Genomic DNA, 25,433 nt, shown 5'->3' on the forward strand with positions numbered 1-25,433 from the left:
CCTGCCCTTTACCTACCTGTAACGCCCCTAAATCTAGTATTTATGGGCACCCTGAACCTTCCTTCCTTAGATCCAGATTCCGAAACAGCAAAGAAGATCAAGAAGCAAGAAGATCTGCCGTGCAGCTGCTAACAAGAGGAAGACACCAACTGCATTGGCCCCAGCCCTACCCGCCTGTCGATCCTCGAACCTGCTCCTGCTAAATCCCGGCATCTCCTGTGGTCAGCAGCCTCACCAACCCCGGAACACTTGGCTACCTTGTGACTCTGAGTATCTGGGACTCCCACGAGCAGTGATACTGCTCAAAGCAAGTAACTGACCCCTGGCATCAGCCAGGAACCGCGAACCCTGCACACTCTGCACCCGCGAAGCTTGGTCTGTGCTTGAGTGGACAAAGACCACGAGGACGTCCCCCCGGCGACTGTGACCCCGAATCCGGCACCCAAGGACCCACCTCACCGCTCCTGATGACGCCTGCAGCCTCAGAACCAGGGACCCATCCCAACCGCGATCAACAGAGGGTAAGATTTTCCTACACCAAAAGGCACCCCGGCACCCGGCGGCCCCCTGTACCCAACTCCTGGGTACCTACCTATCCTCTAACTACCCAACTTACCTCTCAAAGTGGTGGTCGAACCTGAAGAATCTTCGTCCCCGAGCTTGCAGCCTTTGTTCGTTCTTGAGCTTCTCCGTTGCAATCCATTGAGCGCCCGATGGCTCAAAAGCACCCTGCACCCAGCCGCCCGAGTGGCCCTGGCAGTGCAACTTCTACTCTAACCTACTTCCCCATTTGCCCTGAGCAAGTGACCAGGAGCCCAGCTCCCACAGACGTGTGGCCTGCTAGCCAGCTGCCACCAACCACAGGCCCCCTGCCTCCCATAGGATAACATTGAGCCTAACTCACTCTGAACCCGGCTGCCCCTGCGCCACTGAGGGTGTAACAACTGTACTTACCTGACCCTGGGAGACCCCTGAGTCTATGCCCAGAACCTTAACTCTGCCAGTCGAGTACTTACCCAAAAGCCGATAACTCACTTTTCTTCCATAGGGTAACATTGGCTGGTTTCACTTGAAAATTCTTGTGTGGATTTTCTAAACTTTAAAATATTCACCTAAAATCAACCGAGTAACGAAAACGGAAATACTCACCTGCTATTAGGAGAGATCCTAGTGCTGGATCTTGGTGCCCAGCACTGACCCTGAAAGTAAGTACAACATTACTTACCGCTAACTCAATTTTCTTCCATAGGAAACCATTGACTGTTTTTCTGTGAAATTTCTTCTAAGTGTCGATTTTTGCAAACTACAAATATTCTTTAAAAATCGCACTAACTGTGAAAACGTAATTACTTACCTATCTTAGATAGATGTCCCAGTGCTGAACCTAGGAGCTTAGCACTGGATTACAAAAGTAACAAGAGCATACTTTACCTATAACTTGAATTTTCTTCCATAGGAAACCATTGACTGTTTTTCTGTGAAATTTCTTCCAAGTGTCGATTTTGCAAACTTATAAATATTCGTTAAAAATCGCCTGTATAACCTAAACGCATTCTCTCAACTGCTTACAGGTGGTACACTAGTGCTGGATCCAGGTTCCAACACTGACCTAGACAAAGTAACAATAAACCCACTTACCTGCTAAGTGAATTTCCTCCCATAGGATAACATTGGTGATGTTATTAGAGAAAAGTTTCTAAGTGTCAACTTTTAAAATACCAGAATATTACTTAAAAATCACAACAGTAACTAAATCGTATTTACTCACCTGTTTCGAGGAACTGTCCCAGGACTGAATCTAGGATCCAGTCCTGGAGTTAGAAAAGTAATCCTAAAAGTAATCAATTGCATTTAACTTGAAATTCCCATTGAGCTCAATGTATTATTGTGTATTGCCTATTGCAACAAACTGTAACTATTGGATTCAAAAGTCAATTGCCTATTGCAAAGTATTTAACTAAAGCATCTCATTCTGAGAAAGTATATTTTGATACCGATTGTTGGTTCTAAAATAAAACCACCATATATTTTTATATACAAAACATTGGTCTAGAGTTCAATTCTTGAGTGTGTGAGACCATTTGCTGACTGAGTGTGTACTACAAATGCTTTACACTGTCCTTTGATACTGACTTACTGCTCGACCAAGCTACCACTTTAAAGAGTAAGGTTATATCTAACTTTAGCCTCTGCCAAACCTCTGGGGACTGTGCACACTGTACCTATTTGGGAACAGTGTATACAGATACACTTTCCTACAATGGCTGATTCTGATTTTGATAATCTAGACTTAGCCCTTGCCTGTCGCTTAGAGTTAGAGGATCTGCTACGATGCGTTTTTTGCGTATTCGATGACTCCCCTGAAACAGTCTCATCTAAAGTATCAAGCTCGCTAAGCCCTGAGGAGACAGAATCCTCGTTTAATGAGTAAACTTGTTTCCATCTGGAGACATTAGCGGTGCACTTGACCATGTTACCGTCGAGGTGTGACCAGAGATACCCGTGGGATGACGATTTACCTCGCACCCCAGGTTATTCTCTGGAGGGAGGTGTACCTCTGGCAATGCTTCTAGCTGCGAGACCAATACATCCGATAAGGTGCCTGTCAGAGGATCTAGTTCTGCCAGAAAAGTCACCTGATCTCTGACCAGAGTGCCCCCCCACCCCCCCCACCAAAGCAGCGGAACCCCCAATCATAATTGGTGTCTTCTCCCCACTCCGAATTACTGCTGGCTTCTCTAAGGGTTGCAATGATTGCGATGATAGCCTACCCATGATCAATATTTCAGCATTTCCAGGAACTTCCTCTGCAATGTCCAGACACCTGATGCCCCCAGGCTCCACTCCGGGTTTTGCAGCCAGCCCAGCCACAGTCAGCGGTGAAGGAGTACAACGGACCAGGCTCGCGCCCCCAGAAGCTGTGTCTATCTCTGCATGTGCCGCAGCTGAAACAACACCTATGCCCGCAGCCAGACCCCCTAGAGTACTGGAGACTTTACGAGCATCAAGCACGGCATGCATGCCAGGGGAGGCCGCTGCTGATCCAAATAACTCCGTCAACGTCGGTTGCCGAAGGGACCCTTCTTCGGCAGCTACAGCGGTACGGAGGCGGGTGCCTCCCGCGATTCCGGCTCCTTTTTGCCTTTGCTTTAATAGCGCTGTCATCACCCTTCTTTGTTTGGCCCCCACGCCGCTCCAAATTTGAACCTCGCTCAGCGGCATTTATGGATCCCTTTACGGTCTCTCTGGCGGCCTCTTTAGCGTCTTTGGATTCTTTAGCTTCCTTGGCGGTTTTACAGGTCCTGGGAGCCATAGATCGCCAGCCCGGTCCACGTTGCGGCAGTGAAATTTACCAGAAAGTCAGCCCAGCCCGCTTCCAACGCAGCAGAATCAGGTATCTATGTTTCCCAACACCTAATGCATTCACGAGGCTCAGGTAAGCTCCTAACACCCTATTATACCATTCAAGTTCGATGTTTCAGGAGGAGCGAGGGCCGACGCAGCTCTCGGTAAGGTCAGTCAGTGGCCATCTTGCCCACTCTGCTTCTATTTCCACTGTTCTTCTTATTCTTACCCAGTAGGGCTCTGCGTTTGGTACTCTTAAGGGTTATATTTCTGCTTTTTTTGCGGCTGCCAGACCAACCCTCTCTCTTTAGGTCGCCCAATTGTAGGCTTTTGAAGGGGCTGGCGCCCTTGTTTCTGTCCATGCCCTTTGTTATGCCGCAGTGAGACCTTAATTAGGGCCTCACTTGAGTGTGCTCCCTTCGAGCCTTTATACAACTGTCCCCTCCGGGCAGCTTACCATCAAGACAGCCTTTCTGCTGACGATAACATGTGCCCGGAGGGTGAGTGAGTTGAAGGCTGTCTTGTACATCTCCCTACATAATGTCCTTTCCAGATAAAGTGGTGCTTTTCACCCGTGCTTCATTCTTGGCGAAAGTGGTGACCCCATTCTTTCTGGGTCAGTCTATCATGCTGCCCACCTTCTTTGCTCCCCACATCCCTTGAAGGAAGAGTAACATCTCCACTGACTGGACCCAAACAGAGCATTGTCATTCTACCATGACCGCACAAACGAGTTCCGGGTGGACGACCAACTCTTTGTGGGGTACGTGGGAGGTAAGAAGGGGATGACTGTGCAGAAAAGGACCATTTCTCGCTGGGCCGTTCGCTGCATTAAGATCTGCTATATCCTGGCTAAGAAGCCATATATGGAGGGACAGTGGTTGTTAAAAACAACACCACAGGTTTCTGTAGGATATAATGGTCCTATGACCCTATGAATGTCAACATGTTTCATCCACTCTACGGCCCTATGGGTCCATGGCTTTCGTCAGGGCACAGGTAGATTTTGTATCCCTCCCTACAAAACAATAATAATAATCCAAAATTTCTAAATTATCATGAGAACAACTATTGGATATACTTATTCTAGTATTTGCGTTCTCTGGAATGGATTTCCAACCAAATGTTGGGAGACTACGGGCTTCACGAGGGGACTGATAAGGCGGGGCCGATCTTGTAGTCACAAATTTGTCAAAGATACGGACCCGCTTCTTCACCTACTTGGTTCCATCCCCACAGCGTTAAACAACCACTGTCCCTCCATATTAAAGGGATACCTGGTGGTGGTACTGTTTTTTTCATATTTAACCCCACTGCGTTTTCTCTTACAAGAGCTCCCTGTTAAACCGTTTGAGCCCACTTTGGCTTTTAGGAGCCAGGGTGCCCCTATGATGAAGCATGACACTTGGAGTGTGTGAGGGGAATTTAACAAAAGGGTTGTGCTCCCATTTATGGTAGTAGCAAACCGTTGTTTTATGAAGAAATTAGGCCACTCATTTAGGACCATTATCTCCTGATTGTGTTTACCAGGGTTGGATACTTATTTTGTTTTTGATTATTGTTTGGGAGGATGTATGCATTTCCACTTCCGCTGTAGAAGTACCTCTCGACCCTTAAGGCCCTGAGCCAGTATTGACGGGTGTTGAAAATAGTCTGAAGGGGATACTCCCTTCCCTTCAAGACGACCACTCCTTCCATGCCTCCAGTGTACAATCGGTTGACGGAAAATCACCTTGCCTTGCTCCGCGAGAAAGTCTCAACTCTCTTAGCCAAGGGAGCTATTGAGAGTTCCTGGGCCCAAAGTAGGCAGTGGTTGCTATTCCTGCTACTTCCTGATCCAAAAGAAGGACGCCTTTGTCCTATCTTAGACCTCAGAGCCCTCAATTACTTCCTCAAAAAGGAGAAATTCAAGATGCTCACTCTTGCTCAGGTCTTGTCTGCCTTGGACCCAGCAGACTGGATGGTAGCGCTGGACTTGCAAAATGCCGACTTTCATATCCTCATCCTGCCTGCCCATCGTCGCTACCTGCGGTTCAAGGTGGGTCACAAGCACTTTCAATGCGCCAAGCTCCACTTTGCCCTTACCAGCGCCCCTCGGGGGTTCACAAACGTGATGGCCGTGGTCGCAGCCCATCTGTGGTGATCAGGGTTTCCAGTCTTCCACTATCTGGACAACTGGTTGTTGAAGGCGGGCTCACTTCGAGCAGTTGTCTCCCACCTTCAGGCAACGGCGAACATCCTGCATTCGCTGGCGTTCGCTATCAACGTGCCGAAGTCATATCTGACTCCATCCCAGACGCTCCTTTTCATTGGAGCGGTTCTGGACAAGGTACAGTTTAGGACCTATCCTCCTGAACGGCGAGTCCAAGATATTCAGGCGATGTTTCAGTCTCTATCTTGGATTTTAGTGAGAATGACTCTGAGGCTGTTGGGCCTCATGGCCTCCTGCATCCTGCTAGTGGTCCATGCAAGGTGGCACATGCGGGCTCTGCAGTGGGACCTGAAGTTACAACGAGCACAGCATCGAGGAAATCTCACCGACCAGGTTTTGATTTCAGAGGGTGCTGATAAGGACCTGCATTGCTGGCTAACAAACGATTGGTTCAGGGGAAGACCTCTCTCCCTTCCCCACGAAACTTCACAGTAGTGGTGAGTGCATCCCTTCTGAGCTGGGGCCACCATCTGCGGTGGAGATCAGAGGACTCTGGTCTTCGGCGGAACCCAAGCTCCATATCAATCTGTTGGAGCTTCGGGTGATCTTGCTGGCACTAAAAGCCTTTTTGCTTTCGATAAAGGGAAGGCTCGTACAGGTGTTCACAGACAACACTACTGCCATGTGGTACTGCAACATACAGGGCAGAGTGGGGTTGTGGACTCTTTGTCAAGAGGCCCTGCATCTCTGGAATTGGCAGGAACGTTAGGGCATTTCCCTGGTGGTTCAACATCTGGCCGGTTCTCTGAACGCTAGTGCGGACGAGCTAAGCCAAAGGTGCCTTGCAGGTCACGAATTGTGTATCCATCCGGAGGTGGCACAAGGGGTCGTTCAGCGGTGGGGAGAGCCTTGGTTAGATGTTTGCCTCCAAAGAGAACGTGCAATATCAGCTGTTTTTTGAGTTTCCTAGGCGGCACGCGCACGGCGACGCGCACGGCGACGCTCAGGCCTCCTATACGCCTTTCCGCCCATACCACTCCTGCCCAGAGTGATAAAGAAGATCAAGAGCGACCGGGCAAAAGCTGTTCTTTTGGCTCCAGACTGGACATGGAGAGTTTGGTATCCCAAGCTTCTGGACATGAGCATCGATCCTCTGGTCAGGATGCCTCTTCAGGAGGATCTTCTGTCCTAGCAGCAGGTGAGAGTTCTCCACCCAAACCGGTCTACTCTCCGCCTCCTTGTGCGGAGATTGAGGGGCAATAGTTGACAGCTTTTTATTTATTTATTTTTTTAAGATGTTTTTATTTTCTACGAACAAAGTAGAACAGAGGTCCAAATTGACACAGCGTTTAGCCTACAACCCATTTAGGGCCGGCCACGTTTCACCCAAGGCTCTCCAAGAATATATAAAGGCATTAGGAGACAAATGAAAACACAGCTTGTCGCCTACAACCCTTGGTGGGCTGGCCGCATGACATTGTATATATAGCAATATTAGAGTGGTGTGCAAAGTCTCGGGACCTTTCTGATGCAACAACAAGAACAGTAAGAACACTGGTATGAGGCCCATCTAAAGTGGATAATAGTGAAGGAGCAGAAAAGAGTCGGAAGAAGAGGGTAGAAAAGAAAAAAGGAAGTACTCCACAATAAAAGTGGCTAGGTAGGCAGACGGGTATATGTGGCCAGGAGTGAATGGTGTTAAGAGTGCGTATCGTGAGGCTTGCCGCGGGGAGCGTCGCCCAGGGCTGGTATGGTTATGCAAGGATCCTATTGGGGTCCGACGGGAGTATGGCATCTTCAAAAAGTCGTACGCTCTAAGCTTGGAGGGTAGATAACGCGCATGTTCTATTTTACAGAGATAGCGGACTAAGGGTCGCCAAACCGCAGTAAAGCGGGTGTCGCGTGATTGCAATCGTGCTGTAAAAAGTTCCATGGTTATTACATGCCATAAGCGCGTGAACCAAGCAGCTATTTGGGGAGGTTCTGTTTTTTTCCAGTGAAGCGCTCTAACTTGTTCAGCCGCCCCAAGCATATGAAGTGCTATAGTCCAATCGCTGCGGGTAAGTGCCTTTAGGTTGGTGAGTTTAAGGCCCAAAAGGATCGTGTTTGCAGACTCAGGCAGGGGAAAGCTCAATACCTCTTTGATATGGCTAAGGACTTCCTTCCAGAGCAGGGTCAAGAGCGGACAAGCCCACCAATTGTGAATGAAATCCCCAGAACCATTCGAACACCTCCAGCACAAGGGGGGACACGGCAGGGAACATTTTGTGCAGTCGAGTAGGCGTATAATACCATTGCATCATAATTGTATATGCATTTTCCCTTTGCGGTATGCTGCGATAGACCCTAGGAATATCCCGCCAAAGGCGATTCCACTGTGAGAGTGTGATTTCCGTGGTTGACGTTGATTGCCATTGGCGCTGATACGAGTGTGCAGTTAGCATTGGAGGGTGCTGTAGGATGTGGTACATCCGAGAAATAAGGCCTTTCGATTCATCGAAGGAACGGACCAACCGTTCAAAGGGGGTGAATGGTCTGACAGCGGCCTGTTGTATCTCAGGTGAGGACACTCAATGCCGCAGCTGTGCATATTGTAGTCTTGTGTTCGGTGGAAGACAAAAGTCCTCCCTGCACTGGGCAAATGTCTTAAGTGTTCCCTTCCTATACAGGTCTCCGATCACTCTGCATCCCCCCTGTAGCCAGTTGGCGAATGTTTGTGAATGGAAGGCTCGAGGATATAGTGGGTTACCTGCAACAGGGGTATGGGGGGAGGGGAAGGCCGTTAGTCCCTTACGCACTGCTACCTTGTCCCATATATCCAGGACCGTTTTAGTAGGTACTACAATATAGGCACTGCGTGAGCGCGCCGTATTATAGTGCAACGCAAGGTCCCAGATGGAGCGTCCAGTTACCGTCCTGTCCATATGGAACCTGATCTTTTCGCTTTCAACGTATATCAACTCGGAGATAGGAGGCCCAATAATAATCCAAAAGATTAGGGCACGCTAGCCCCCTCTGTCTCGCGGCGGCATGATGGTCTTATAGGAGAATCGCAGCTTACGTCCGCCCCAGATGAATCGAGTGAGGTCTCGCTGGAGACCCTGTATTTGGTGCTGCGGGATAGGGGTGGGAAGACATTGAAATAAATATAAGATTTTAGGGAGTATCGACATTTTCACGGCATTAAGCCTACCCAACCAAGATAGATTTAGGGATTTCCATCCCGTAAGTCTTCCAGAACGGTTCTCCTGCATTCTCGCCAATTAACCTGGGTCCATGTGCCCAAGGTGGGAGTCAATTGAAGCCCTAAGTACCTGATATGCTCCGTGGCCCATTGATAATTGGCGAGCGTTTTCAATACTGGTATCTCCTCCTTCGGGATCGTAAGGTTCAGAGCCCAAGATTTGCCATGATTAATTTTAAGGCCTGAAACCTGCTCAAAGGACTGTAACAGGTTGTGAAGCCCCGGGAGGGATGTATGTGGATGCGATATGGTGAGAATAAGATCATCCGCGAAGAGCGCTACCTTGTTCTGCCTGCTTCCAAGAGAAATACCATGCATGTCCGCATTCTGCCTGATCATCTCTGCTAGGGGCTCTACCACCAGGGCAAACAACAAAGGGGACAAGGGGCCTCCTTGCCGTGTACCTCTATGTATGGAGAAAGGGTCTGTAAGTTGTCCATTAACCCGAACCCTAGCTTGCGGGGATATATAAGGGGCCATGATCATAGAGATCATGTTTCGGCCCAGTCCGATCTTGTGCAGCACTGCACGAAGAAAACCCCAGTCCATCCAATCAAGCGCCTTCTCCGCGTCAAGCGAGAGAAGGCAGTCTGGTATATTCCAGTGCTGTGCTTTCCCCACCAGGTGCGCAATTCTACGCACATTGTCCGCCCCCTGTCTATTGCGGATGAAGCCAACTTGATCTGGCGCCGCAAGGCCAGGCATGTGGGGGTCCAAGTGTCTGGCAAACATTTTGGTGTAGATTTTGAGGTCCGTGTTCAGCAAAGCGATGGGACGATACGAGGCACACATCGTGGGATCTTTTCCCGGCTTGGGGATGAGAGCTATTTCCGCCATACCCATGGAGGGTGTCGGCCCTTCCGTGTCCGAAAAGGAATTGTACAGTCGCAGGAGGTGTGGCTGGAGTTGTGGTAGGAACATACGGTAGAAGACCAGTGGCAGGCCACCTTGTCCTGGCGTCTTCCCAAGAGGGAGATCTTTCAGCGCTGTCATCAATTCCTCCGCCGTGAGGCGACCTTCTAATTGTTTGGCATGATGTGGGTTGATTGAAGTCCAGGGGCACTGATTCAAAATAGCATCAATATGGGCTTGGGAGGGCATTTTCGCCGTATAAAGGGCAGCGTAATAGGCCCTAAAGGCCTCGCATTTAGCTCGCTCCGTGACGGCCCAGTCTCCATCCGGCGATTGGATATTCGCTATGTGAACCTTCGCTGCCTGTGCCCTCAAGCGCTTCGCCAACAATCTGCCCACATTGTGTATCCTCTCCCCCCCCCGCCCCCCCCTCCCCCTCAAAATATCTTTGTTTTAGGGCTAGCAGGGATCGAACAGCATCATTGGTGCACATGGTGCGGAGCTGATCCCGGAGGTTAGCAAGTCGCCGCCGATCCGCGAACGAGGAATTGCCCTGATTTTGCCTCTACAGTGCCTTAATATCCTTGGAAAGGCTATCTTTCAGACGGCAGGCTTCCCGTGCCCGTGCGATCGATAAAGATGTAATGTGGCCGCGGATTGTAGCCTTGAAGGCATCCCACATCACAGAGAAGGGAGTCCCGGGAAGGGCATTGCTCACGATATAAGATTCAATAGCGGTCCGTATGGTCTCCACATCAGCCTGATCTCGCAAGACATGCAGCGGCAAGTGCCACCGTGAGTGGGAGACAGGTGGGGCAAGCGGCCGAATCCTGCAAGAGAAGCTCCACGTGGGTATGGTCAGATAGCGATATGTCAGACATAGACGCCCCCAACGTGTCCCGAATTATATCGTGCAAAATAAAAAGTTAGTCCATACGCGAGTACGAGCGGTGAACGTGAGAGTAGTACGAATAATCCCGCACCTCCGGAGAGTGATATCGCCATACGTCCAGCAGGCCAAGGTCTGTTATCTGGTTCCGGAGTGCGGAGGACATGGCCCCCGTCCCATTGGAAGAAGCTTCACTACGGTCCATCGCAGGATCCCACACCAGGTTAAAGTCTCCCCCCAAAATTAGGGAGGGGTCACCATATGGCACATGTTCCGCAGAAGCGTCCGGAGATAAGAGTCCTGCATCTGGTTCGGTGCGTAGACATTGCACAGTGTAAATAGGCGTCTCCCCACCCTCACCCCTGCCCTGATGAAATGTCCATCTGGACTTCGAAAGACTTTGAGGTCCCCCTGCCTGATACCAGATCTGTATAAAATAGCCACAACAGCCATTTTAGTAGTTGCTTTGGCCCAGAATTGGAGGGGGTAGCTTGGGTGCGCGATGCGGGGGGTTTCTACGTGCAGCAGGTGGGTCTCTTGCAAAAAAATAATGTCTGGGCTATGCTGTCGTAGGTAGCGCCACACCTGTTGCCGCTTATTTGGAGAGTTCAGCCTATTGACATTAAGGGTTAGTACCTTTAAAGGGCCGGGAATAGCCATAAATAAAACGGATCCCAAGTTAGTCCATCATGCCACCGCAGCAAGCATATCGGGGGAATGGAAGGGAGATACAGGAGTAGGCTTTCCCTGGCAACAAGTGTGCGTCATAGCCTTGGGGTCATCCGTCCGCCATACCTAGTGAACAAAAAAGAGGGAGAAAAAAGGTACAGACAAGTGGGAAGATAGAGAAGAGAAAGATGCGTAACCATCTTTGGCCAACCGGGCCACATTGTCCTGTTCTCGTCGCGGGCTAGCTTACACGCTAAGGTTCGGATAAGCCCAGAGACGTCACTCTCTCAGGAACAGAGGGGGGTGTGTCGTCTCCTGCTCTCTAGGTCTTCCAGGCAGAGCGCTCCGGCACCAGCTACATTGCGAAAAAGGAGTTGGGTGGGGGGGGAGGCGGGGGGGTATATGAGCCGTTGATCAAGGGATTGGAGAATCCGGACCTGTCTCTGACTTGTCCCCTTCCAAGGACCGAATGTGCTCTATAATGTCCTGTTTAGCCTGCAAGAACGCTTGTTCAGTGAAGGGTGGTGAGCATCTGTGCCGGTGCACAGTCGACCAGGTCGGGCTGGCAGGCACCCGTGCAGAAGGCGAAGGGCGACTGGGGCTGGTGGGCCATGAGGAAGGAAGTCGGAGTAATTGAGCCGCATCTCTGTAGGACCGAATCACCCTGCGCTTGGACTCCCATGTAAAAATAAGGGCGAATGGGTGGCCCCACTGGTAGGAGATGTTCATGTTCCGCAACTTGTCCGTCACAGGTTTAAAGTCATGGCGGCGGCGCACAGTAGTGGTTGCCAGGTCCTGAAAAATCTGTCCCCCTCATACGTGAGATCTGGCTTGGCTCGTGCTGACCGAAGGATAGCTTCCTTCTCCGTGAAAAAGTGGACCCTGGTTAAAATGTCCGGAAGGAGGCCCGGCCTGCCCGCGGGTCCAGAGACTCGGTGAGCCCGATCCAAAGCCGGCGGGGAGGCGTCATCATCTCCCCACACCTCGTGTAGCAACTGCACCACATAGGTCATAATGTCCTTCCCTTCCGCTCCGAGAGGGACTCCCCGGATACGGAGATTATTCCGGCGGCTTCGATTTTCCAGGTCCTCCTGCTTCAGTTGCATTTCTATGTGTTGGTCTTCCAGGACGGCTAAGCACTACCAAAGCTGCTCCTGGTCTTCGGTACGGGCATCAGCTGTCTTTTCCAGACCATCTACGCGCTCGCCGAGATCTGTGACTTCTATTCTGAGTTCCCGAACACAGGAGTGCACTTCGGTACGCAGGGAGCCAATCTCAGACTTCAACTCTGACATGAAGGAAGCCATAAAAGCCTGCGTCACCGGTGAGGAGTTCTCCACCCCCCCCCCCCCAGTCTGCGGGGTCCCCTCAGTGGGGGCAGGCGAGCCCACCTTGCCCCACATTGCCGCCACCGAGTTGTCTTTGGAGGTTGACCCTGAAACGTCTTTGCCTCTGTTAGTGCGTGTCATTCTTGTGCTGCGGCTGTGCAACAGGATTCTAGTCCCCAAGAGTAGCAAGAGACCATCCACGGCGTCTGTAAATCACGGGTCCCAGTGGGAGCACCACCCCCTGCCTCAGGACCCCCCAGAGGCGAACAGCCCCACCGCAGACCCAGGCAGACCAGGCAGTTCAAGATAGGAAGTCCCAACACTTAGGTGGTTGTAGCAGTTCCACAACACACATCCGTACACAAGTCCAGCATCCCTCGTCGACCCTGCAGCGTTCCTGCAAAGCTCGCCGCAGCCCCGCGGTAGATTGTGGTCGGGTCTCCAAGACACAGTACAATCCCCAGCCGGGCCCCGCAGCCAACCCACCGTTCCTCCAGCAGGTGGGCATCCAATGGTCACCTCACAAGAGTGGAAGCAAGCGCACCGGGGTCAGGCCAGTCTCCCCTCAGAACCCAGACACGTGGAGTCCGGTAGGTCACGGCCCAACGCTGTCGACCCATGTCCATAGGCCCACCGTGAGCCCCCACGCAGGAGGGCCCCCAGACCAAGGCAGATGATTCAAAGCCAACAGCGCACAGTCCCCCCCTCCTGCCCTCCGCACCACCCCAAAGCAAGGGGCGCGCAGGGTACCGCCGAGACGGCGGTCGTGCAGGGCACCAAGAGGCCACAAGAGCCTGGCAGATGAGGCGGCACAGCGGAGACCGCCCAGAAGGGGCCCAGGGGCGTGCAAGGTCCGTTGCCTCGCCCATGGTTGGCGTTGCGTGTGCGGTGAGGCAGCCTCCCTTGTGGCCCACAAGCAGGCTGGGGAGGGCCAAAGGTCTTGCAAAAATCACGGGCGAGATCACATAGGGCGACCCCCACCAGCTCCTCCAGGGGAACACCAGCGGAGAGGCCGGCAGTTGACAGGGCCCTCCGATGTCCGCCCGGCCTAATCCGCAGCGTGCTAGCTCAGTCCCAGGGCAGGTGCAAAGTGAGAGGGCCCCGCGGGGCAATAAGGCGCCGGATACCAGAAGGGGGGAACACAGGAGCGTGCAAACAGGAGGGGGGCACCACCTTCCACACCCTCGCGCTGTGGGGTCGCGTTGCTGATGGCTGGCGGCAGTTCATTCAGGGAGGATGCCTCCTCCGCGCCAATCCACCTCCAGCGTGCTCTCAGGTCGTCCCTGTAGGAAGGTGGATATCTGACTATGGTTACCCCCAACTTTTTGCCTAGTGTCTAGCTGGTTTTTCGACTTAGTTGGCCTGAGATCCTGCCATTCAGGGTCTCAGGCTGTCTGCTCTCTCTTTAAAATGGACTCCATGTATCCTAGGTACATTCCCAATTGGTAAGGATCACCTTATTAGACCCTGTACAGTTTACCCTAGGTACCCAGGGTATAGGTGTACCCTAGGCCTCCCAGGGGCTGCAGCATGTATTATGCCACCCCTGGTCTGGCCTTCCAATCAGACACAACTGGCTGATCACTCAGCTGGGGCAAGGTCGTGTAATCACCTCTTGCTTAGATATAGTATACCTATATCTACCCTTAAAATAGACATATGTGTACCTATCAGCCACTCCTATGGCAGGCCTTAACAATCCTGGAGGCAGAGTGCTTGGTAACATGTGAGATGGTGCTCTAGCATGAGCTGAGCCTGTCTGCAGCTTTCGGAACCATGTCCTTATAGCTGTTCTATCATATAGCCTACCATATACTCTTAAAGTGCCTTATAATCTTAAACGGTTATGGTAACTATGGTTTGGCTTTATCAAAACATGTTGTGTAAGGTGTCTAACACTTTGGAATAATACCCCCATACCATTTCTGGTGATGAGGATATTATTCCCCCCCCCCTTCTAGAGGGAGAGACATGTTAAAATCCTGCTTTGCTGTTTAACTCTAACCAAAGCCTCAGCATCACAAAATGGATGCTGCTGCCACAGACACGAGTCTGACCTCTTGCTGCTGGGAGTGATCCCGGCAAGGGAGGCTTGGACAATAGGTTTCCTGCTTGGGGAGGTGCTAGCACCTCCCCAGACAGACTTTAGTGTATTGGAGCAGGGAGGGCTGAAAGGAATGAGACATGCCTGGGGCACACAAGGTGTCCCATGCATAGTCCAGTTCAAACCGGTGCTGGGTCACTCCAGCCCCAGTCCTGGCGCGAAACTGGACAAAGGGAAGGGGGTGTAACCACCCCCCTCCCAGGTCCCACCCATAAGGCGTGACCTAGCAGGCAACCAGCCCCCCAGATTAGTATAAGAGTGGTAGCTGGGCCCCAGGAGATTAGATTATCCTGAACCTGCAACTTGAACAGAAACTCTGGACCGTCGACATTCGACGAAAGAAGAAGACTGAAGAATCTCCCTTGTGGCCAAGGACTGGCTACCCTGTGCAAACAGGCACCATCAAGAGACTACCCTTTGCTTTGCTGAACTTCTACGAGGGACCGACTGCAGAGCCCGACCAGAGCCTTGACTTCCAGACTTCTCCGACCCTGACCCACATCCACAGCCGAGCTGAGATCCGTGGAGGCGACGAGAGACGCGGGACTGGCTACTTGGGAAAAGTGGCTAGTATCTTCCAGCGCAGCTTCTGAGGCACCCTCGAAGTTGTGCACCGGGGATTGAGAAGCCCCAACCCCAAGCACCATCTGCACCGAAGATCAGCCCCCCACACTCCACGAGTCCTGCGTGGGGCCATTCTGCATTTTCCTGCTTGCCGCGTCTGTCCGGTTGCTTGCCCGTTGGCTAGTGGCCTTTGTGACGACGCTCCCTGAAATCTTCACTGCTGGTTTGGCTCCTCCAGACTGGCTCCCGCTTCTCTGCAAAAGAGAAGCACCCCAGACCTTCCTGGTCTGCACCAGAAGCAAGTCCTCCGTTCTTCGTGGGTTCCGCTTGCCAAGGCTTGGTGAGTCCTAGTTCGACTTCGACGCTGCCGACAGCAAGAGCCTTCGTGGGACAGCTCGCCTCCTGGTCGTCCTCGACGTCTCCTGGTACCCGTGGCTGCAGCGACAAGCTTCACCTTTCACCTGCAATGTAAATGTAAATGTGCAGATATTTATATAGCGCAAATCACCAACCGGTCTCTAAGCGCTTGCTTAGGGAACCCGTCCTGGTATTCCCCTGTGAGATAACCCAGCAGGGCATCTACAAGGTGAAAGCCAGGCATCCCGCCGCGAGGGGCCATTGTGGAGATTAAGCAAGCTATTGCCCAGAGTCGCAGAGTGTGAACCCATGAATCGAGTATGCACTGGAGCGAGAATTATCGAGTCCATGGACAATTTATGGACTCAAGACCCAGCCGAGCCGGGAATTGAACTCTGGTCCCGGGCTGACCTCTGCTTCCAGGTCTGCCTACTCTAACCAGTGAGCCACACTTCTCCACGACATCTCCTGGTTCCTTCCTGGTTCCACGTGGTCACTGGCTAGTGACCTTGACTCTGTCCCTTCTGCTTGCAGGTATCCTCTCTTCTTGATCCCAGCCTTGGGATCCACCGGACACTCTTCACTGACTGCCTGTCAGCAACTTTCCTTCAGGCATCCATAGAAGTCCACGACGAAACCCGACGCAAGTTCACACCTATGCACCCGCAGCCCGTGGGCTAGGTAACTTGGGTACTTCGGTGCTCACAAGGGTAGTGACTATCCTAGGGTCTAGTTTCCGAGTCTCGACTCTCTAGCTGCTTCAGAAGTGTCCTTAAACTGTTAATTTATAACCGCTAGTAATTCTATCGACTTTTACGCATTACGCGTGAGTGTTTCCACTCTGCACCTGAATCCCGTGGGCCTCCCACTTCCTAACTGTTGCTAGTGTAGTGTAGCCCCAGCGATTCCCTAGGCCTAGGCCTAGCCTACTTCCGTGACAGTGATCCTTATACCACTTCTTTAGTATATGGTTTGCGTGGCCCCTAGGGCCTAACTGTATTACTTACCTGTGTGACTTAATGTATGCTTAAATAAGACTGTGTTGTACTTACCTCTAATCTCATAAAGAGTGCTGAGGGTTTGACTAGAATAAATACACTTTATTTTATATATATATCTGTTGTGGTGTCCTTTCATTTGGTATTCAAGGGATTCTATATGGTATCACAGCTGGCTTCACATGCCATTCAGAGTTTAGCCTAAGACTGCTCTTGTCCATGCTACCACTAGGATAGCTGGTCTATAAGGTTGACTTTACAACCAATCACCATAAGGGTTGTTTGGACTGATATAAGGTGTACACTAGAACTAGTGACATCATACATCAGGCCAACTTCTCACAGTCCCCCCGCCCCACGTCGGTTCCAGAGGGGCAGGGGAGGCTCAAGGCGATGGGCCCGGTCTCACAAAGGTTGGAGGCGCTGCACAGGGCAATGTAAATGCTCACCTCCAGGGTCCCCCACAAGGCTCGTAGCGTTGTCCCAAGGCCACACGCCCCACTGGCCACCAGGTACTCACAGTCTCCTCACGATTGGCGGCGCCACTGCAGCAGCCTCCCAGAGGCCCAGGACTCGCTTGAACTGCTGAGGTTGCCTTTGTCGTCCCCGGCCAGGACCAAGCGTTGCCGCCGCCTATCGGGTTGGCCGGAGGCCCCGCTGGGCCTGGTAGAACATCCAGCCGGGATCCCAGCCTGAAGACGCCTTTCTGGTCCAGCAAGTAAAATGGCAGCCCAGGGTCATCCACCGAGCTGCCAACCGCTCGTCTGTTCCGGGCCGACTATACTCGTCTTCCCCTCCGGTAGAGGCGTCCCCGCCGTTCCGTCATCGCCACTGGAATCGCAGAGCGGCAAGAGGTCCCAGGACGCTCAGGGACCGCTTACGTCGCATCACAAGGAACCCCCGGTCCGGGCGCCGTAAAATGGCGGGCACTCCGATAGCGGGCAAAGGCGGTGCAGCTTCGTCACCCCTGCCGCCACTCCCGCACAGCCCTCATCCGCTACCAAGGCACCCCCAGGGCCGGTGTCAGTGGGCCCCCAGCTCCGCTGAAATAGCATTAGTAAGCAGCGGCCTGCCGGAGCACCCCGAGCGCACGTCCTACAGCATTGCCAGCAAGACCACGCCCCCCAGTTGACAGCTTTTGACCTCCGTCCCGAAGTCTGCGAGGTTATTTTGGCAGTCAGGTGCCCCTCCACAATATTGGTATATGCCTGTTGAAGGAATAAGTTTTGTAAATATTGTACAGACAGGTCTGTTGACCCCTTATCTGCTCCTTTATCTCAAGTCCTCCTGTTTGTTCTTTCCTTCGCCCAGCAGGGCTCTGCTCTGGGCATATTGAAGGGCTACCTTTCGGCCATTTCTTCTTTTCTTTGGCTGCCTGATCAGCCTTCTCCATTCAAATCTCCTCTAGTGCAGTGGTTCTCGAAGGGGTTAACTCATTTGTACCCCCCTTCACCTTTCATTATGCCACAGTGGGATCTTAATTTGGTGCTCACTTTCCTGATGTGTGCGTCATTTGAGCCGCTGCATAACTGCCCTCTGCGGTTGCTCACCATCAAGACCGCTTTTTCGGTCACAATAACCTTTGCCAGGAGAGTGAGTGAACTGCAGGCACTGTCCTCACAGCCTCCATACTTAAAGATCTTTACGGACAAGGTAGTACTCTGAAATAGGGTATCCTTTCTGTCTAAGGTGGTAACACCTATTTCATCAGGGACAGTCAATCACCCTTCCCACCTTCTACGCACCCCTGCATCCTTCCAAGGAAGAGAAACGTCTTGATCGTCTGGACCCAAAAAGAGCGTTCTCGTTCTACCTTGATCGAACAAAGAGTTCCTGGTGGACGACCAACTCTTTATTGGATTCGTGGGTGCAAAGAAAGGCCATGCTGTCCAGAAGAGGACTATATCCCGATGGGGCATCCTCTGTATTAAAATGTGTTACCCTTAGCAAAGAAGGACCCTCCTGAAGGGCTTTGGGCCCATTCCACAAGGGCGAAGGCAGCCACCACGACTATCCAGTGTGGTGTTCCCATTTGTTATATGCTAAGCAGCCTTGTGGGCTTATCTGCACACGTTCGCCAGACACTGCTGCCTGGATTCCGAGGTTCACAGAGAAGGCCTGTTCGGTCGCTCTGCTTTGCAGGAATTTCTGGTCTAAGCTGTTCCACAGTCCCTGCTCCAGGGATGGTATTGTTTTGGTATCTGTTCAAAGGTAAGGAATCTGCAGCTAGATGTCTCTATCAGATGGACAAGTTACTTACCTTCGGTAACGCCCATCTGGTAGAGACCTGATCTAGCCGCAGATTCCTTACCGACCCACCCATCCTCCCCACACTAAGGAATTGTTTTTTAAGTGTCAGGGATGTTCCCCTTTCGGGGCCCTAGCTATTAATTTTTTTAAACATGTCATGGTCAGGCACTTCATGGCTTTGCGCCGAAGTGGCGGTTATATTGACAATGGGGATGCCACGATGATGACGATGCAGATGACGTCACGCGAAGCCGACTGATGCCATCAACCTTTGCGCAGGTGTACTCCCGAGAATAATCTTCCAGAATCAACCTGACGTCTGGAAGTTCAAAGGTAAGGAATCTGCGGATAAGGCATTACAGTAGGTAAGTAACTTGTCCTTTATTAATTGTTTTTGTGACACCCAAGTTTCATATGCAAACAGTGATGTTTTATTCAAGAGACTATACTTGCTAATTTGCCTTTTTAATTTTATATTTTGCTTCCTTATTTTGCATAGGGAAAAATGATGACAAGTGAAGAAAAGAAATTCCAGCAGCATATCCAAGCACAGCAAAAGAAAGAACTGAACAGCTTTCTGGAGTCACAGAAGAGGGAATACAAACTGCGCAAAGAGCAGCTTAAGGAGGTATGCTCACTGACTGTCTTCTTTTCATGGTGGGTCTGGCTTTACAGCATAGCTGTCAGCAGACTTAATCTGATCAACCTCAAAATGAGTTTTCAGGCGTGTCACAGAGAGGGGCTTTCATTCCACCCACATGTTGGTAGCCAGTAGTACATGTTTTAATTAGGCAGATGTGGGCTTCCACTAGAAAAAGTGCTTAATCCAGTATTGACTGTTTCATAGATTCACATGTTTGAATCATTCCACATCACCGAGATTGGAGTCACCGGTATGTCTGAATAGCAATGCAAAGCTAATACAAACCAGAAACTAGGACTAGGCCCATTCCAGTTTTGTAACTTATCTCTAGCGTTTTGGAAAAGAGCCCAAAACTTAAGACTGATCCAGTCAGTTCCTCTCACCCTCTAAAACACTCCTGAGAGAACCATAGACCCTCAGATTTTCTACCATACGTTGTGCTAGGGAGTCTCCTCTAAGCTCTGCTCAGCTTCTTCATCTGCTTCAGTGGTTTTAAACCAGATCGCATAATAGGGGGAAATCACTGCACTCTCAATTCTTCTAGTTAGCGTCCAAAGAAAGCTGTCAAAAAGACCTCTCATAGGTATCATGAACGCAGTCCCTTAAAATCTCCTCACAAATCTGAAAAGGAGAGAAAGGGACATTATTCGGGAGATAGTAAATTAAAAAAGGCAAGCGCTGAGCCGCCTTCTACACCCCCTCAAGGCAGGCACCCTTTCAAAAAGCCTTCCTCTATACCTCCTGAAGAAAAACCTGTGATGAAAATCCCATCGGCGACGAGGCAGTTGACGAAAAAACCCTCACTGTCCAAGAGTATTGAGGCCTGCATTCATCTGCATCTAAACAGAAGGCAAGTACTGCACCGTCGTCAACATCATTGCCGGCGACATTGTCATCCGTGAAACCTACAGGTTCTTCGCTGTTGCTTATCTAGTTGACGTCTTCAATGGGACCGGTAGTAGCGGTGACGACTGCATTACCGATGCTTGTGGTGACAATTTAGATGACAATGGTAACAATGACTTTTACGGCGACTACTCCGACTACTATGGTGCCTGAATTGCCACCAGTATCTACATCACAGATGGTGGCTTTGTCTGCGGTACCATCAACAAAATTGTCAACGACAGAAAAAACAAGATAGATTACGGTAGAAATCTGAAAGAAACACGTAGTAATAGATTGCTTACCATAGAATTACCCCCAGGCGTCAGACTGGATCCGGAAATCAGCGGTACCCCTGCGCGTCGGTAGGCGTCGTGCGGCTCGGCGTGCGTCGTTGGCGTTGTCGGCGCCGAGATGACGCCGCTGGACCTACTTAGACGCGCCCATGAGCGCGGACGTCAGTTCTTTCTTTTTCCGTGCCAGCAAGTGCAGATCCGGAAAGAGCAAGTACCCCCAGTCACTTTTTGACTGAGTGTTTTTTCGAGGCCTTTTGTCTCAATTTACGACACCAGGAGTCGATCGACTCCTGGTGTCGTAGGGATGCCCGGCTTTAAGAAGTGTGGGGACTGTCACCGCATGATGTCGGTGACGGACCCGCACCACGTGTGTCTCTACTGCCTGGGGCGCGACCACGACTCAAGTTGTGCCCCGACTGCCGGGCCATGGCGCCGAAGACTTTGCGGGAGCGGTCCCGAAAGTTGCTGGAAGTCCGTCAGTCGGCTCTGCGCCGCTCAAGGTTCCGGTCCCGTGGTAGGTCGCGGGACCGGTCGCAGAGCCGTCACCATCATGTCTCTGGATCCAAGTCTTCGCACTCGGGGTCAGGTGAGTCGAAGCATTCCAAAAAGAAGTTGAAGAAGCATCGTCGCTCCTCGACTTCCCCTCGCCCGACGCGGCTGAGGGTGCGGGTGCTGCATCCCCCGCGGCTCCGGCGGTGCCTGCGACGGCGCCGCCGGCTTACCCACCTTTTCCGGGTCAGCCGGCGCTGCCTGCTCAGGTGCAAGAGTTTCTTGCTGCCATGGCCGACTCTTTGGGCCGTCTGGCCCCGCAGGTGCGCCTCCAGGCCCTGCGGGCCTGACTGGGGGTCCTGTCCTTCCATCGCTGGTGGCTCCGGCCTGGGCGCCGCAGGACCCCCCGGGATCCGGGATCATATGCCGGTTGACCTTCTAACACCTCCACCGACCCCACCAGCACCACCTCCAACATCGCCTGTTCCTCGAGACAACGTCGTCCCCAGTTGCAGCCCTGAACCTAACTCTGTGCCGGATCGGATCCCGACACCGATGGAGCCATTTTGCCCCTATATCTGTCCTCCTTATTTTCAGCCTGTTTCGCAGACTTCGGAGGAAGGGGAGGACTGGGAGAGGTCTGAGGACCCTCTTACACAGTAGTGTGATTATGATCCGGACTGGGCAGAGGATTTGGGGGATGCCAGTGGTCTTGAAACCTCACCTCACCTGACCTTGGCATGCTGTGTCCTCCTACTGTGGCTATGGAGGAGGGATCCAGTTACACGGTGGTAGTACGTAGGGCAGCTGAGGTCCTCCACCTCGATCTCCCTACCGTGGCCATCAGGACTTACCTCCTGACAGAAGTGCTTCAGCCGTGGCAACCTCTTCGGAGCCCTTGCTGCCTTTTAATGACGCACTTTCTGACGTCCTTTTGGGCACTTGGTCCAGGCCCCACACAGGGTTTCCTATGGACAGGAACGTGGCCCGCCACCATCGCCCAGCTCCGGGCGACCCCCTCTTTCTCTCCCAACACCCCACTCCCGAGAGCTTGGTTGTTCAAGCCTCTGCTTCCCAGAGCACGTTCCCTTCCGCACCTCCGGATAGGGAATCCAAGAAGCTGAAACAGCTTGGCAAGAAGCTGTTTTCATCTGCCAGCTTAGGGCTGCGGTCGGTGAACACTAAATGCCTCTTGGGCCATTATTCCCACTCTCTGTGGGATACGGTTGCGCAGGTCCTGCCCAGCTATTCGGGGGAGGCACGGACAGTACTCGCCCAAACTATAGCAGCTGGTAGAGACGCAGCAAAGTTCACCATTCGTTGTGGGTTTGATACGCCGACTCGCTGGGCAGGGCGATTTCCTTGACGGTGGCGCTTCGGCGCCACGCCTGGCTGAGAACTGGCTTCTCGGGGGATGTCCAGAACACCTTGATGGACATGTCCTTTGATGGCATTCGCCTTTTTGGCAATAAGTCGAATAGTGCGTTGGAGCGGTTTAAGGACTCACGGGCTACGGCCAAGTCCTTGGGCCTGTCGGCCACTCGCCCTCCTCCGCCTTCCGCTTTTCGCTCCTTTCGTGGCCCCGGAAGGGGTGCCCCAACATGTTTGTTCCAGAGCCATAGGCCTGCGCAGCAACATTCTCAGTGCGGACGTTGGAACCGTCGAGGCGGTTCTGGGGGCCAGCGGGCGGGTCAGTCCACCTCCACCCCCACAGCATCCACTACAAAGCCTTCCTGGTTCGACCTTTCAGGCCCATCAAATGCCAGTGGGCGGCAGAATTTGCCATCATCTCCCCCACTGGCGCAGTATCACATCGGACAAGTGAGTGCTGCAAATTGTCCTCCCCTTTGACACTCCCCCTCCAGCCATGCCACCTCAATACCATCGCATGTCGGGGACCATCTTGCGCTTCTTCAGCAGAAAGTCACGGCCCTCTTGGCCAAGGGGGCCATCGAGCACGTTCCTGGGCCGGAAGTAGGGCGTGGTTGTTATTCCCACTACTTTCTGATCCCCAAGAAAGACAAGGGTCTGTGCCCTATCTTAGACCTTCGGAACGTCAATCGCTGCCTCCGGAAGGAGAAGTTCAAGAGGCTCACACTTGCTCAGGTCTTTTCTGCCCTAAACCCGCAAGTTTGGATGGTAGCGTTGGACTTACAGGACGCTTACTTTCATATTCCCGTCCTGCCGCCCACCGGCTTTACCTGCGGTTCATGGTAGGCCGTGAGCACTTCCAGTTCACCGTGCTCCCTTTTGGACTTACCAGCGCCCCTCGGGTGTTCATGAAAGTGATGGCGGTGGTCGCAGCTCATCGGCGCAGATCAGGGTTCCCAGACTTCACCTATCTCGACGACTGGTTGTTGAAGGCGGGCTCGCCCCAGGCAGTCGTCTCTCACCTCCAGACTACAGACAACCTCTTGCATTTGCTGGGGTTCTCCATCAATGTGCAGAAGTCGCACCTGATTCCCTCCCAGAAGCTCCTCCTCATCGGTGCGGTTCTGGATTCGGCGAAGTTTCGGGTTTATCCTCCCAGCAGCGAGTCCGGCATATTCAGGCTATGATTCCGATCTTTCAGCCTTTATCCCGGTTTTCGGTCAGGATGACCCTCTGGCTACAGGGCCTGATGGCCTCCTGCATCCTGTTGGTGGATCATGCCAGATGCCATATGCGGGCTCTGCAGTGGGACCTGAAGTTCCAGTGGGTACAGCATCAGGGCAACATGTCTGATCATGTCCAGATCTCAGAGGGCACTGCACAACAATTGCAGTGGTGGCTCACGAATTGCGATTTGGTCAATGGCAGATCCCTCTCCCTTCCCCAACCGGACCATACAGTGTTGACGGACGCATCCCTTCGGGATGAGGCGGCCACATGGGAGAGGCGGAGATCAGAGGACTCTGGTCTCCGACGGAGTCCCGGCTCCATATCAACCTTCTGGAGCTTCGGTCGATCCGACTTGCACTGAAAGCATTCCTTCCCTCTGTCAAGGGGAGAGTAGTGCAGGTGTTCACGGACAACACCACCGCCATGTGGTACTCCCAACAAACAGGGCGGGGTGGGGTCGTGGACCCTATGTCAGGAGGCTCTGCGTCTCTGGACATGGCTGGAACATCAGGGCATTTTCCTGGTGGTTCAACACCTGGCAGGTTCTCTGAACGCCAGGGCGGACAAACTCGGCTGCCGGTGCATGATGGATCACGAATGGCGTCTGCACTCTGATGTGGCGCAAGCTCTTTCAGCAGTGGGGAGAGCCTTGGTTAGATCCATTTGCCACCGAAGAGAACGCGTAATGTCATCAGTTCTGGGCATTGGAATTTCCAATGCGGCACTCGCTAGGCGACGCTTTTTGTCGCGAGTGGAGTTGTGGTCTGCTACACGCTTTTTTGCCTATACAACTTCTACCCAAAGTGCTGAAGAAAATCAAGCGCAACCGGGCCCAAGTCATTCTTGTGGCTTCGGACTGGACTCGAAGAGTATGGTATCCCGAGCTACTCAGCACGGCTATCGATTCCCCCGATCTGACTGCTTCTTCGGGAGGATCTTTTGTTGCAGCAACAGGGGACGGTCTTCCACCCGAACCTGTCCAGCCTCCACCTCCTTGCGTGGAGATTGAGCTGCGACAGTTAACGTCTTTTGACCTGCCTCCCGAAGTTTGTGATGTAATCTTGGCAGCCAGGCGTCCCTTCACTAAGACGTTATACGCCTGCAGGTGGAATAAGTTTGTGGCATGGTGCCCAGCAAAGGCTGTGGATCCCCTTTCTGCCCCTCTTTCAGAGGTCCTTCTATTCCTTCTTTGGCCCAGCAGGGCTCTGCTCTGGGCACTATCAAGGGCTATCTCTCGGCCATTTCAGCCTTTTTACAGCTTCCAGATCAGCCTTCCCTTTTCAAGTCCCGTGTTGTAAATGGATTCTTAAAAGGCATTACTCATGTTTCCCTCCTGTTCCTTTCATAATGCCTCAGTGGGACTTGAACCTGGTTCTGACATATCAGATGTGTGCTCCTTTCGAGCTACTTCACAACTGTCCTCTTCGTCTTCTCACTTTAAAGACAGCTTTCCTGGTTGCCATCACCTCTGCCAGAAGAGTGAGTGAGCTCCAGGCTTTCTTCTAAACCTCCTTTTCTCTCCGTCCATCAGGACAAAGTGGTTCTAAGGATTCGTCCATCTTTTCTGCCGAAGCTTGTCACTGCCTTTCACATCAGGCAGACCATCACTTTGCCCACCTTCTTTCCGCCTCTGCATCCCTCAAAAGAGGAAGACCGGCTCCACCGTCTGGCCCCAAAACGTGCGCTCTCATGCTACCTAAACCGCACACAACAGTTCCGGGTGGATGACCAGCTCTTTGTTGGCTATGTGGGCGCCAAGGAAGGTCG

At 52.3% G+C, this 25,433-nt stretch overlaps 1 protein-coding gene across 4 annotated transcripts in view; it reads left to right on the top strand.

The window, feature by feature from the left end:
• TAOK1 (TAO kinase 1) overlaps positions 1-25,433 on the top strand; it is a 1,366,047-nt gene that overhangs the window by 1,032,918 nt on the left and 307,696 nt on the right. For all 4 annotated transcript variants that reach the window (XM_085649205.1, XM_085649204.1, XM_085649206.1 and 1 more), the window contains exon 15: positions 19,252-19,380. In XM_085649205.1, the coding sequence (XP_085505331.1) occupies positions 19,252-19,380 (129 nt within the window). The remainder of the gene's footprint in view (positions 1-19,251; positions 19,381-25,433) is intronic.

The sequence above is a fragment of the Triturus cristatus genome, chromosome 3_2, assembly GCF_964204655.1.
Source record: "Triturus cristatus chromosome 3_2, aTriCri1.1, whole genome shotgun sequence".
Lineage (NCBI taxonomy): Eukaryota > Metazoa > Chordata > Amphibia > Caudata > Salamandridae > Triturus > Triturus cristatus.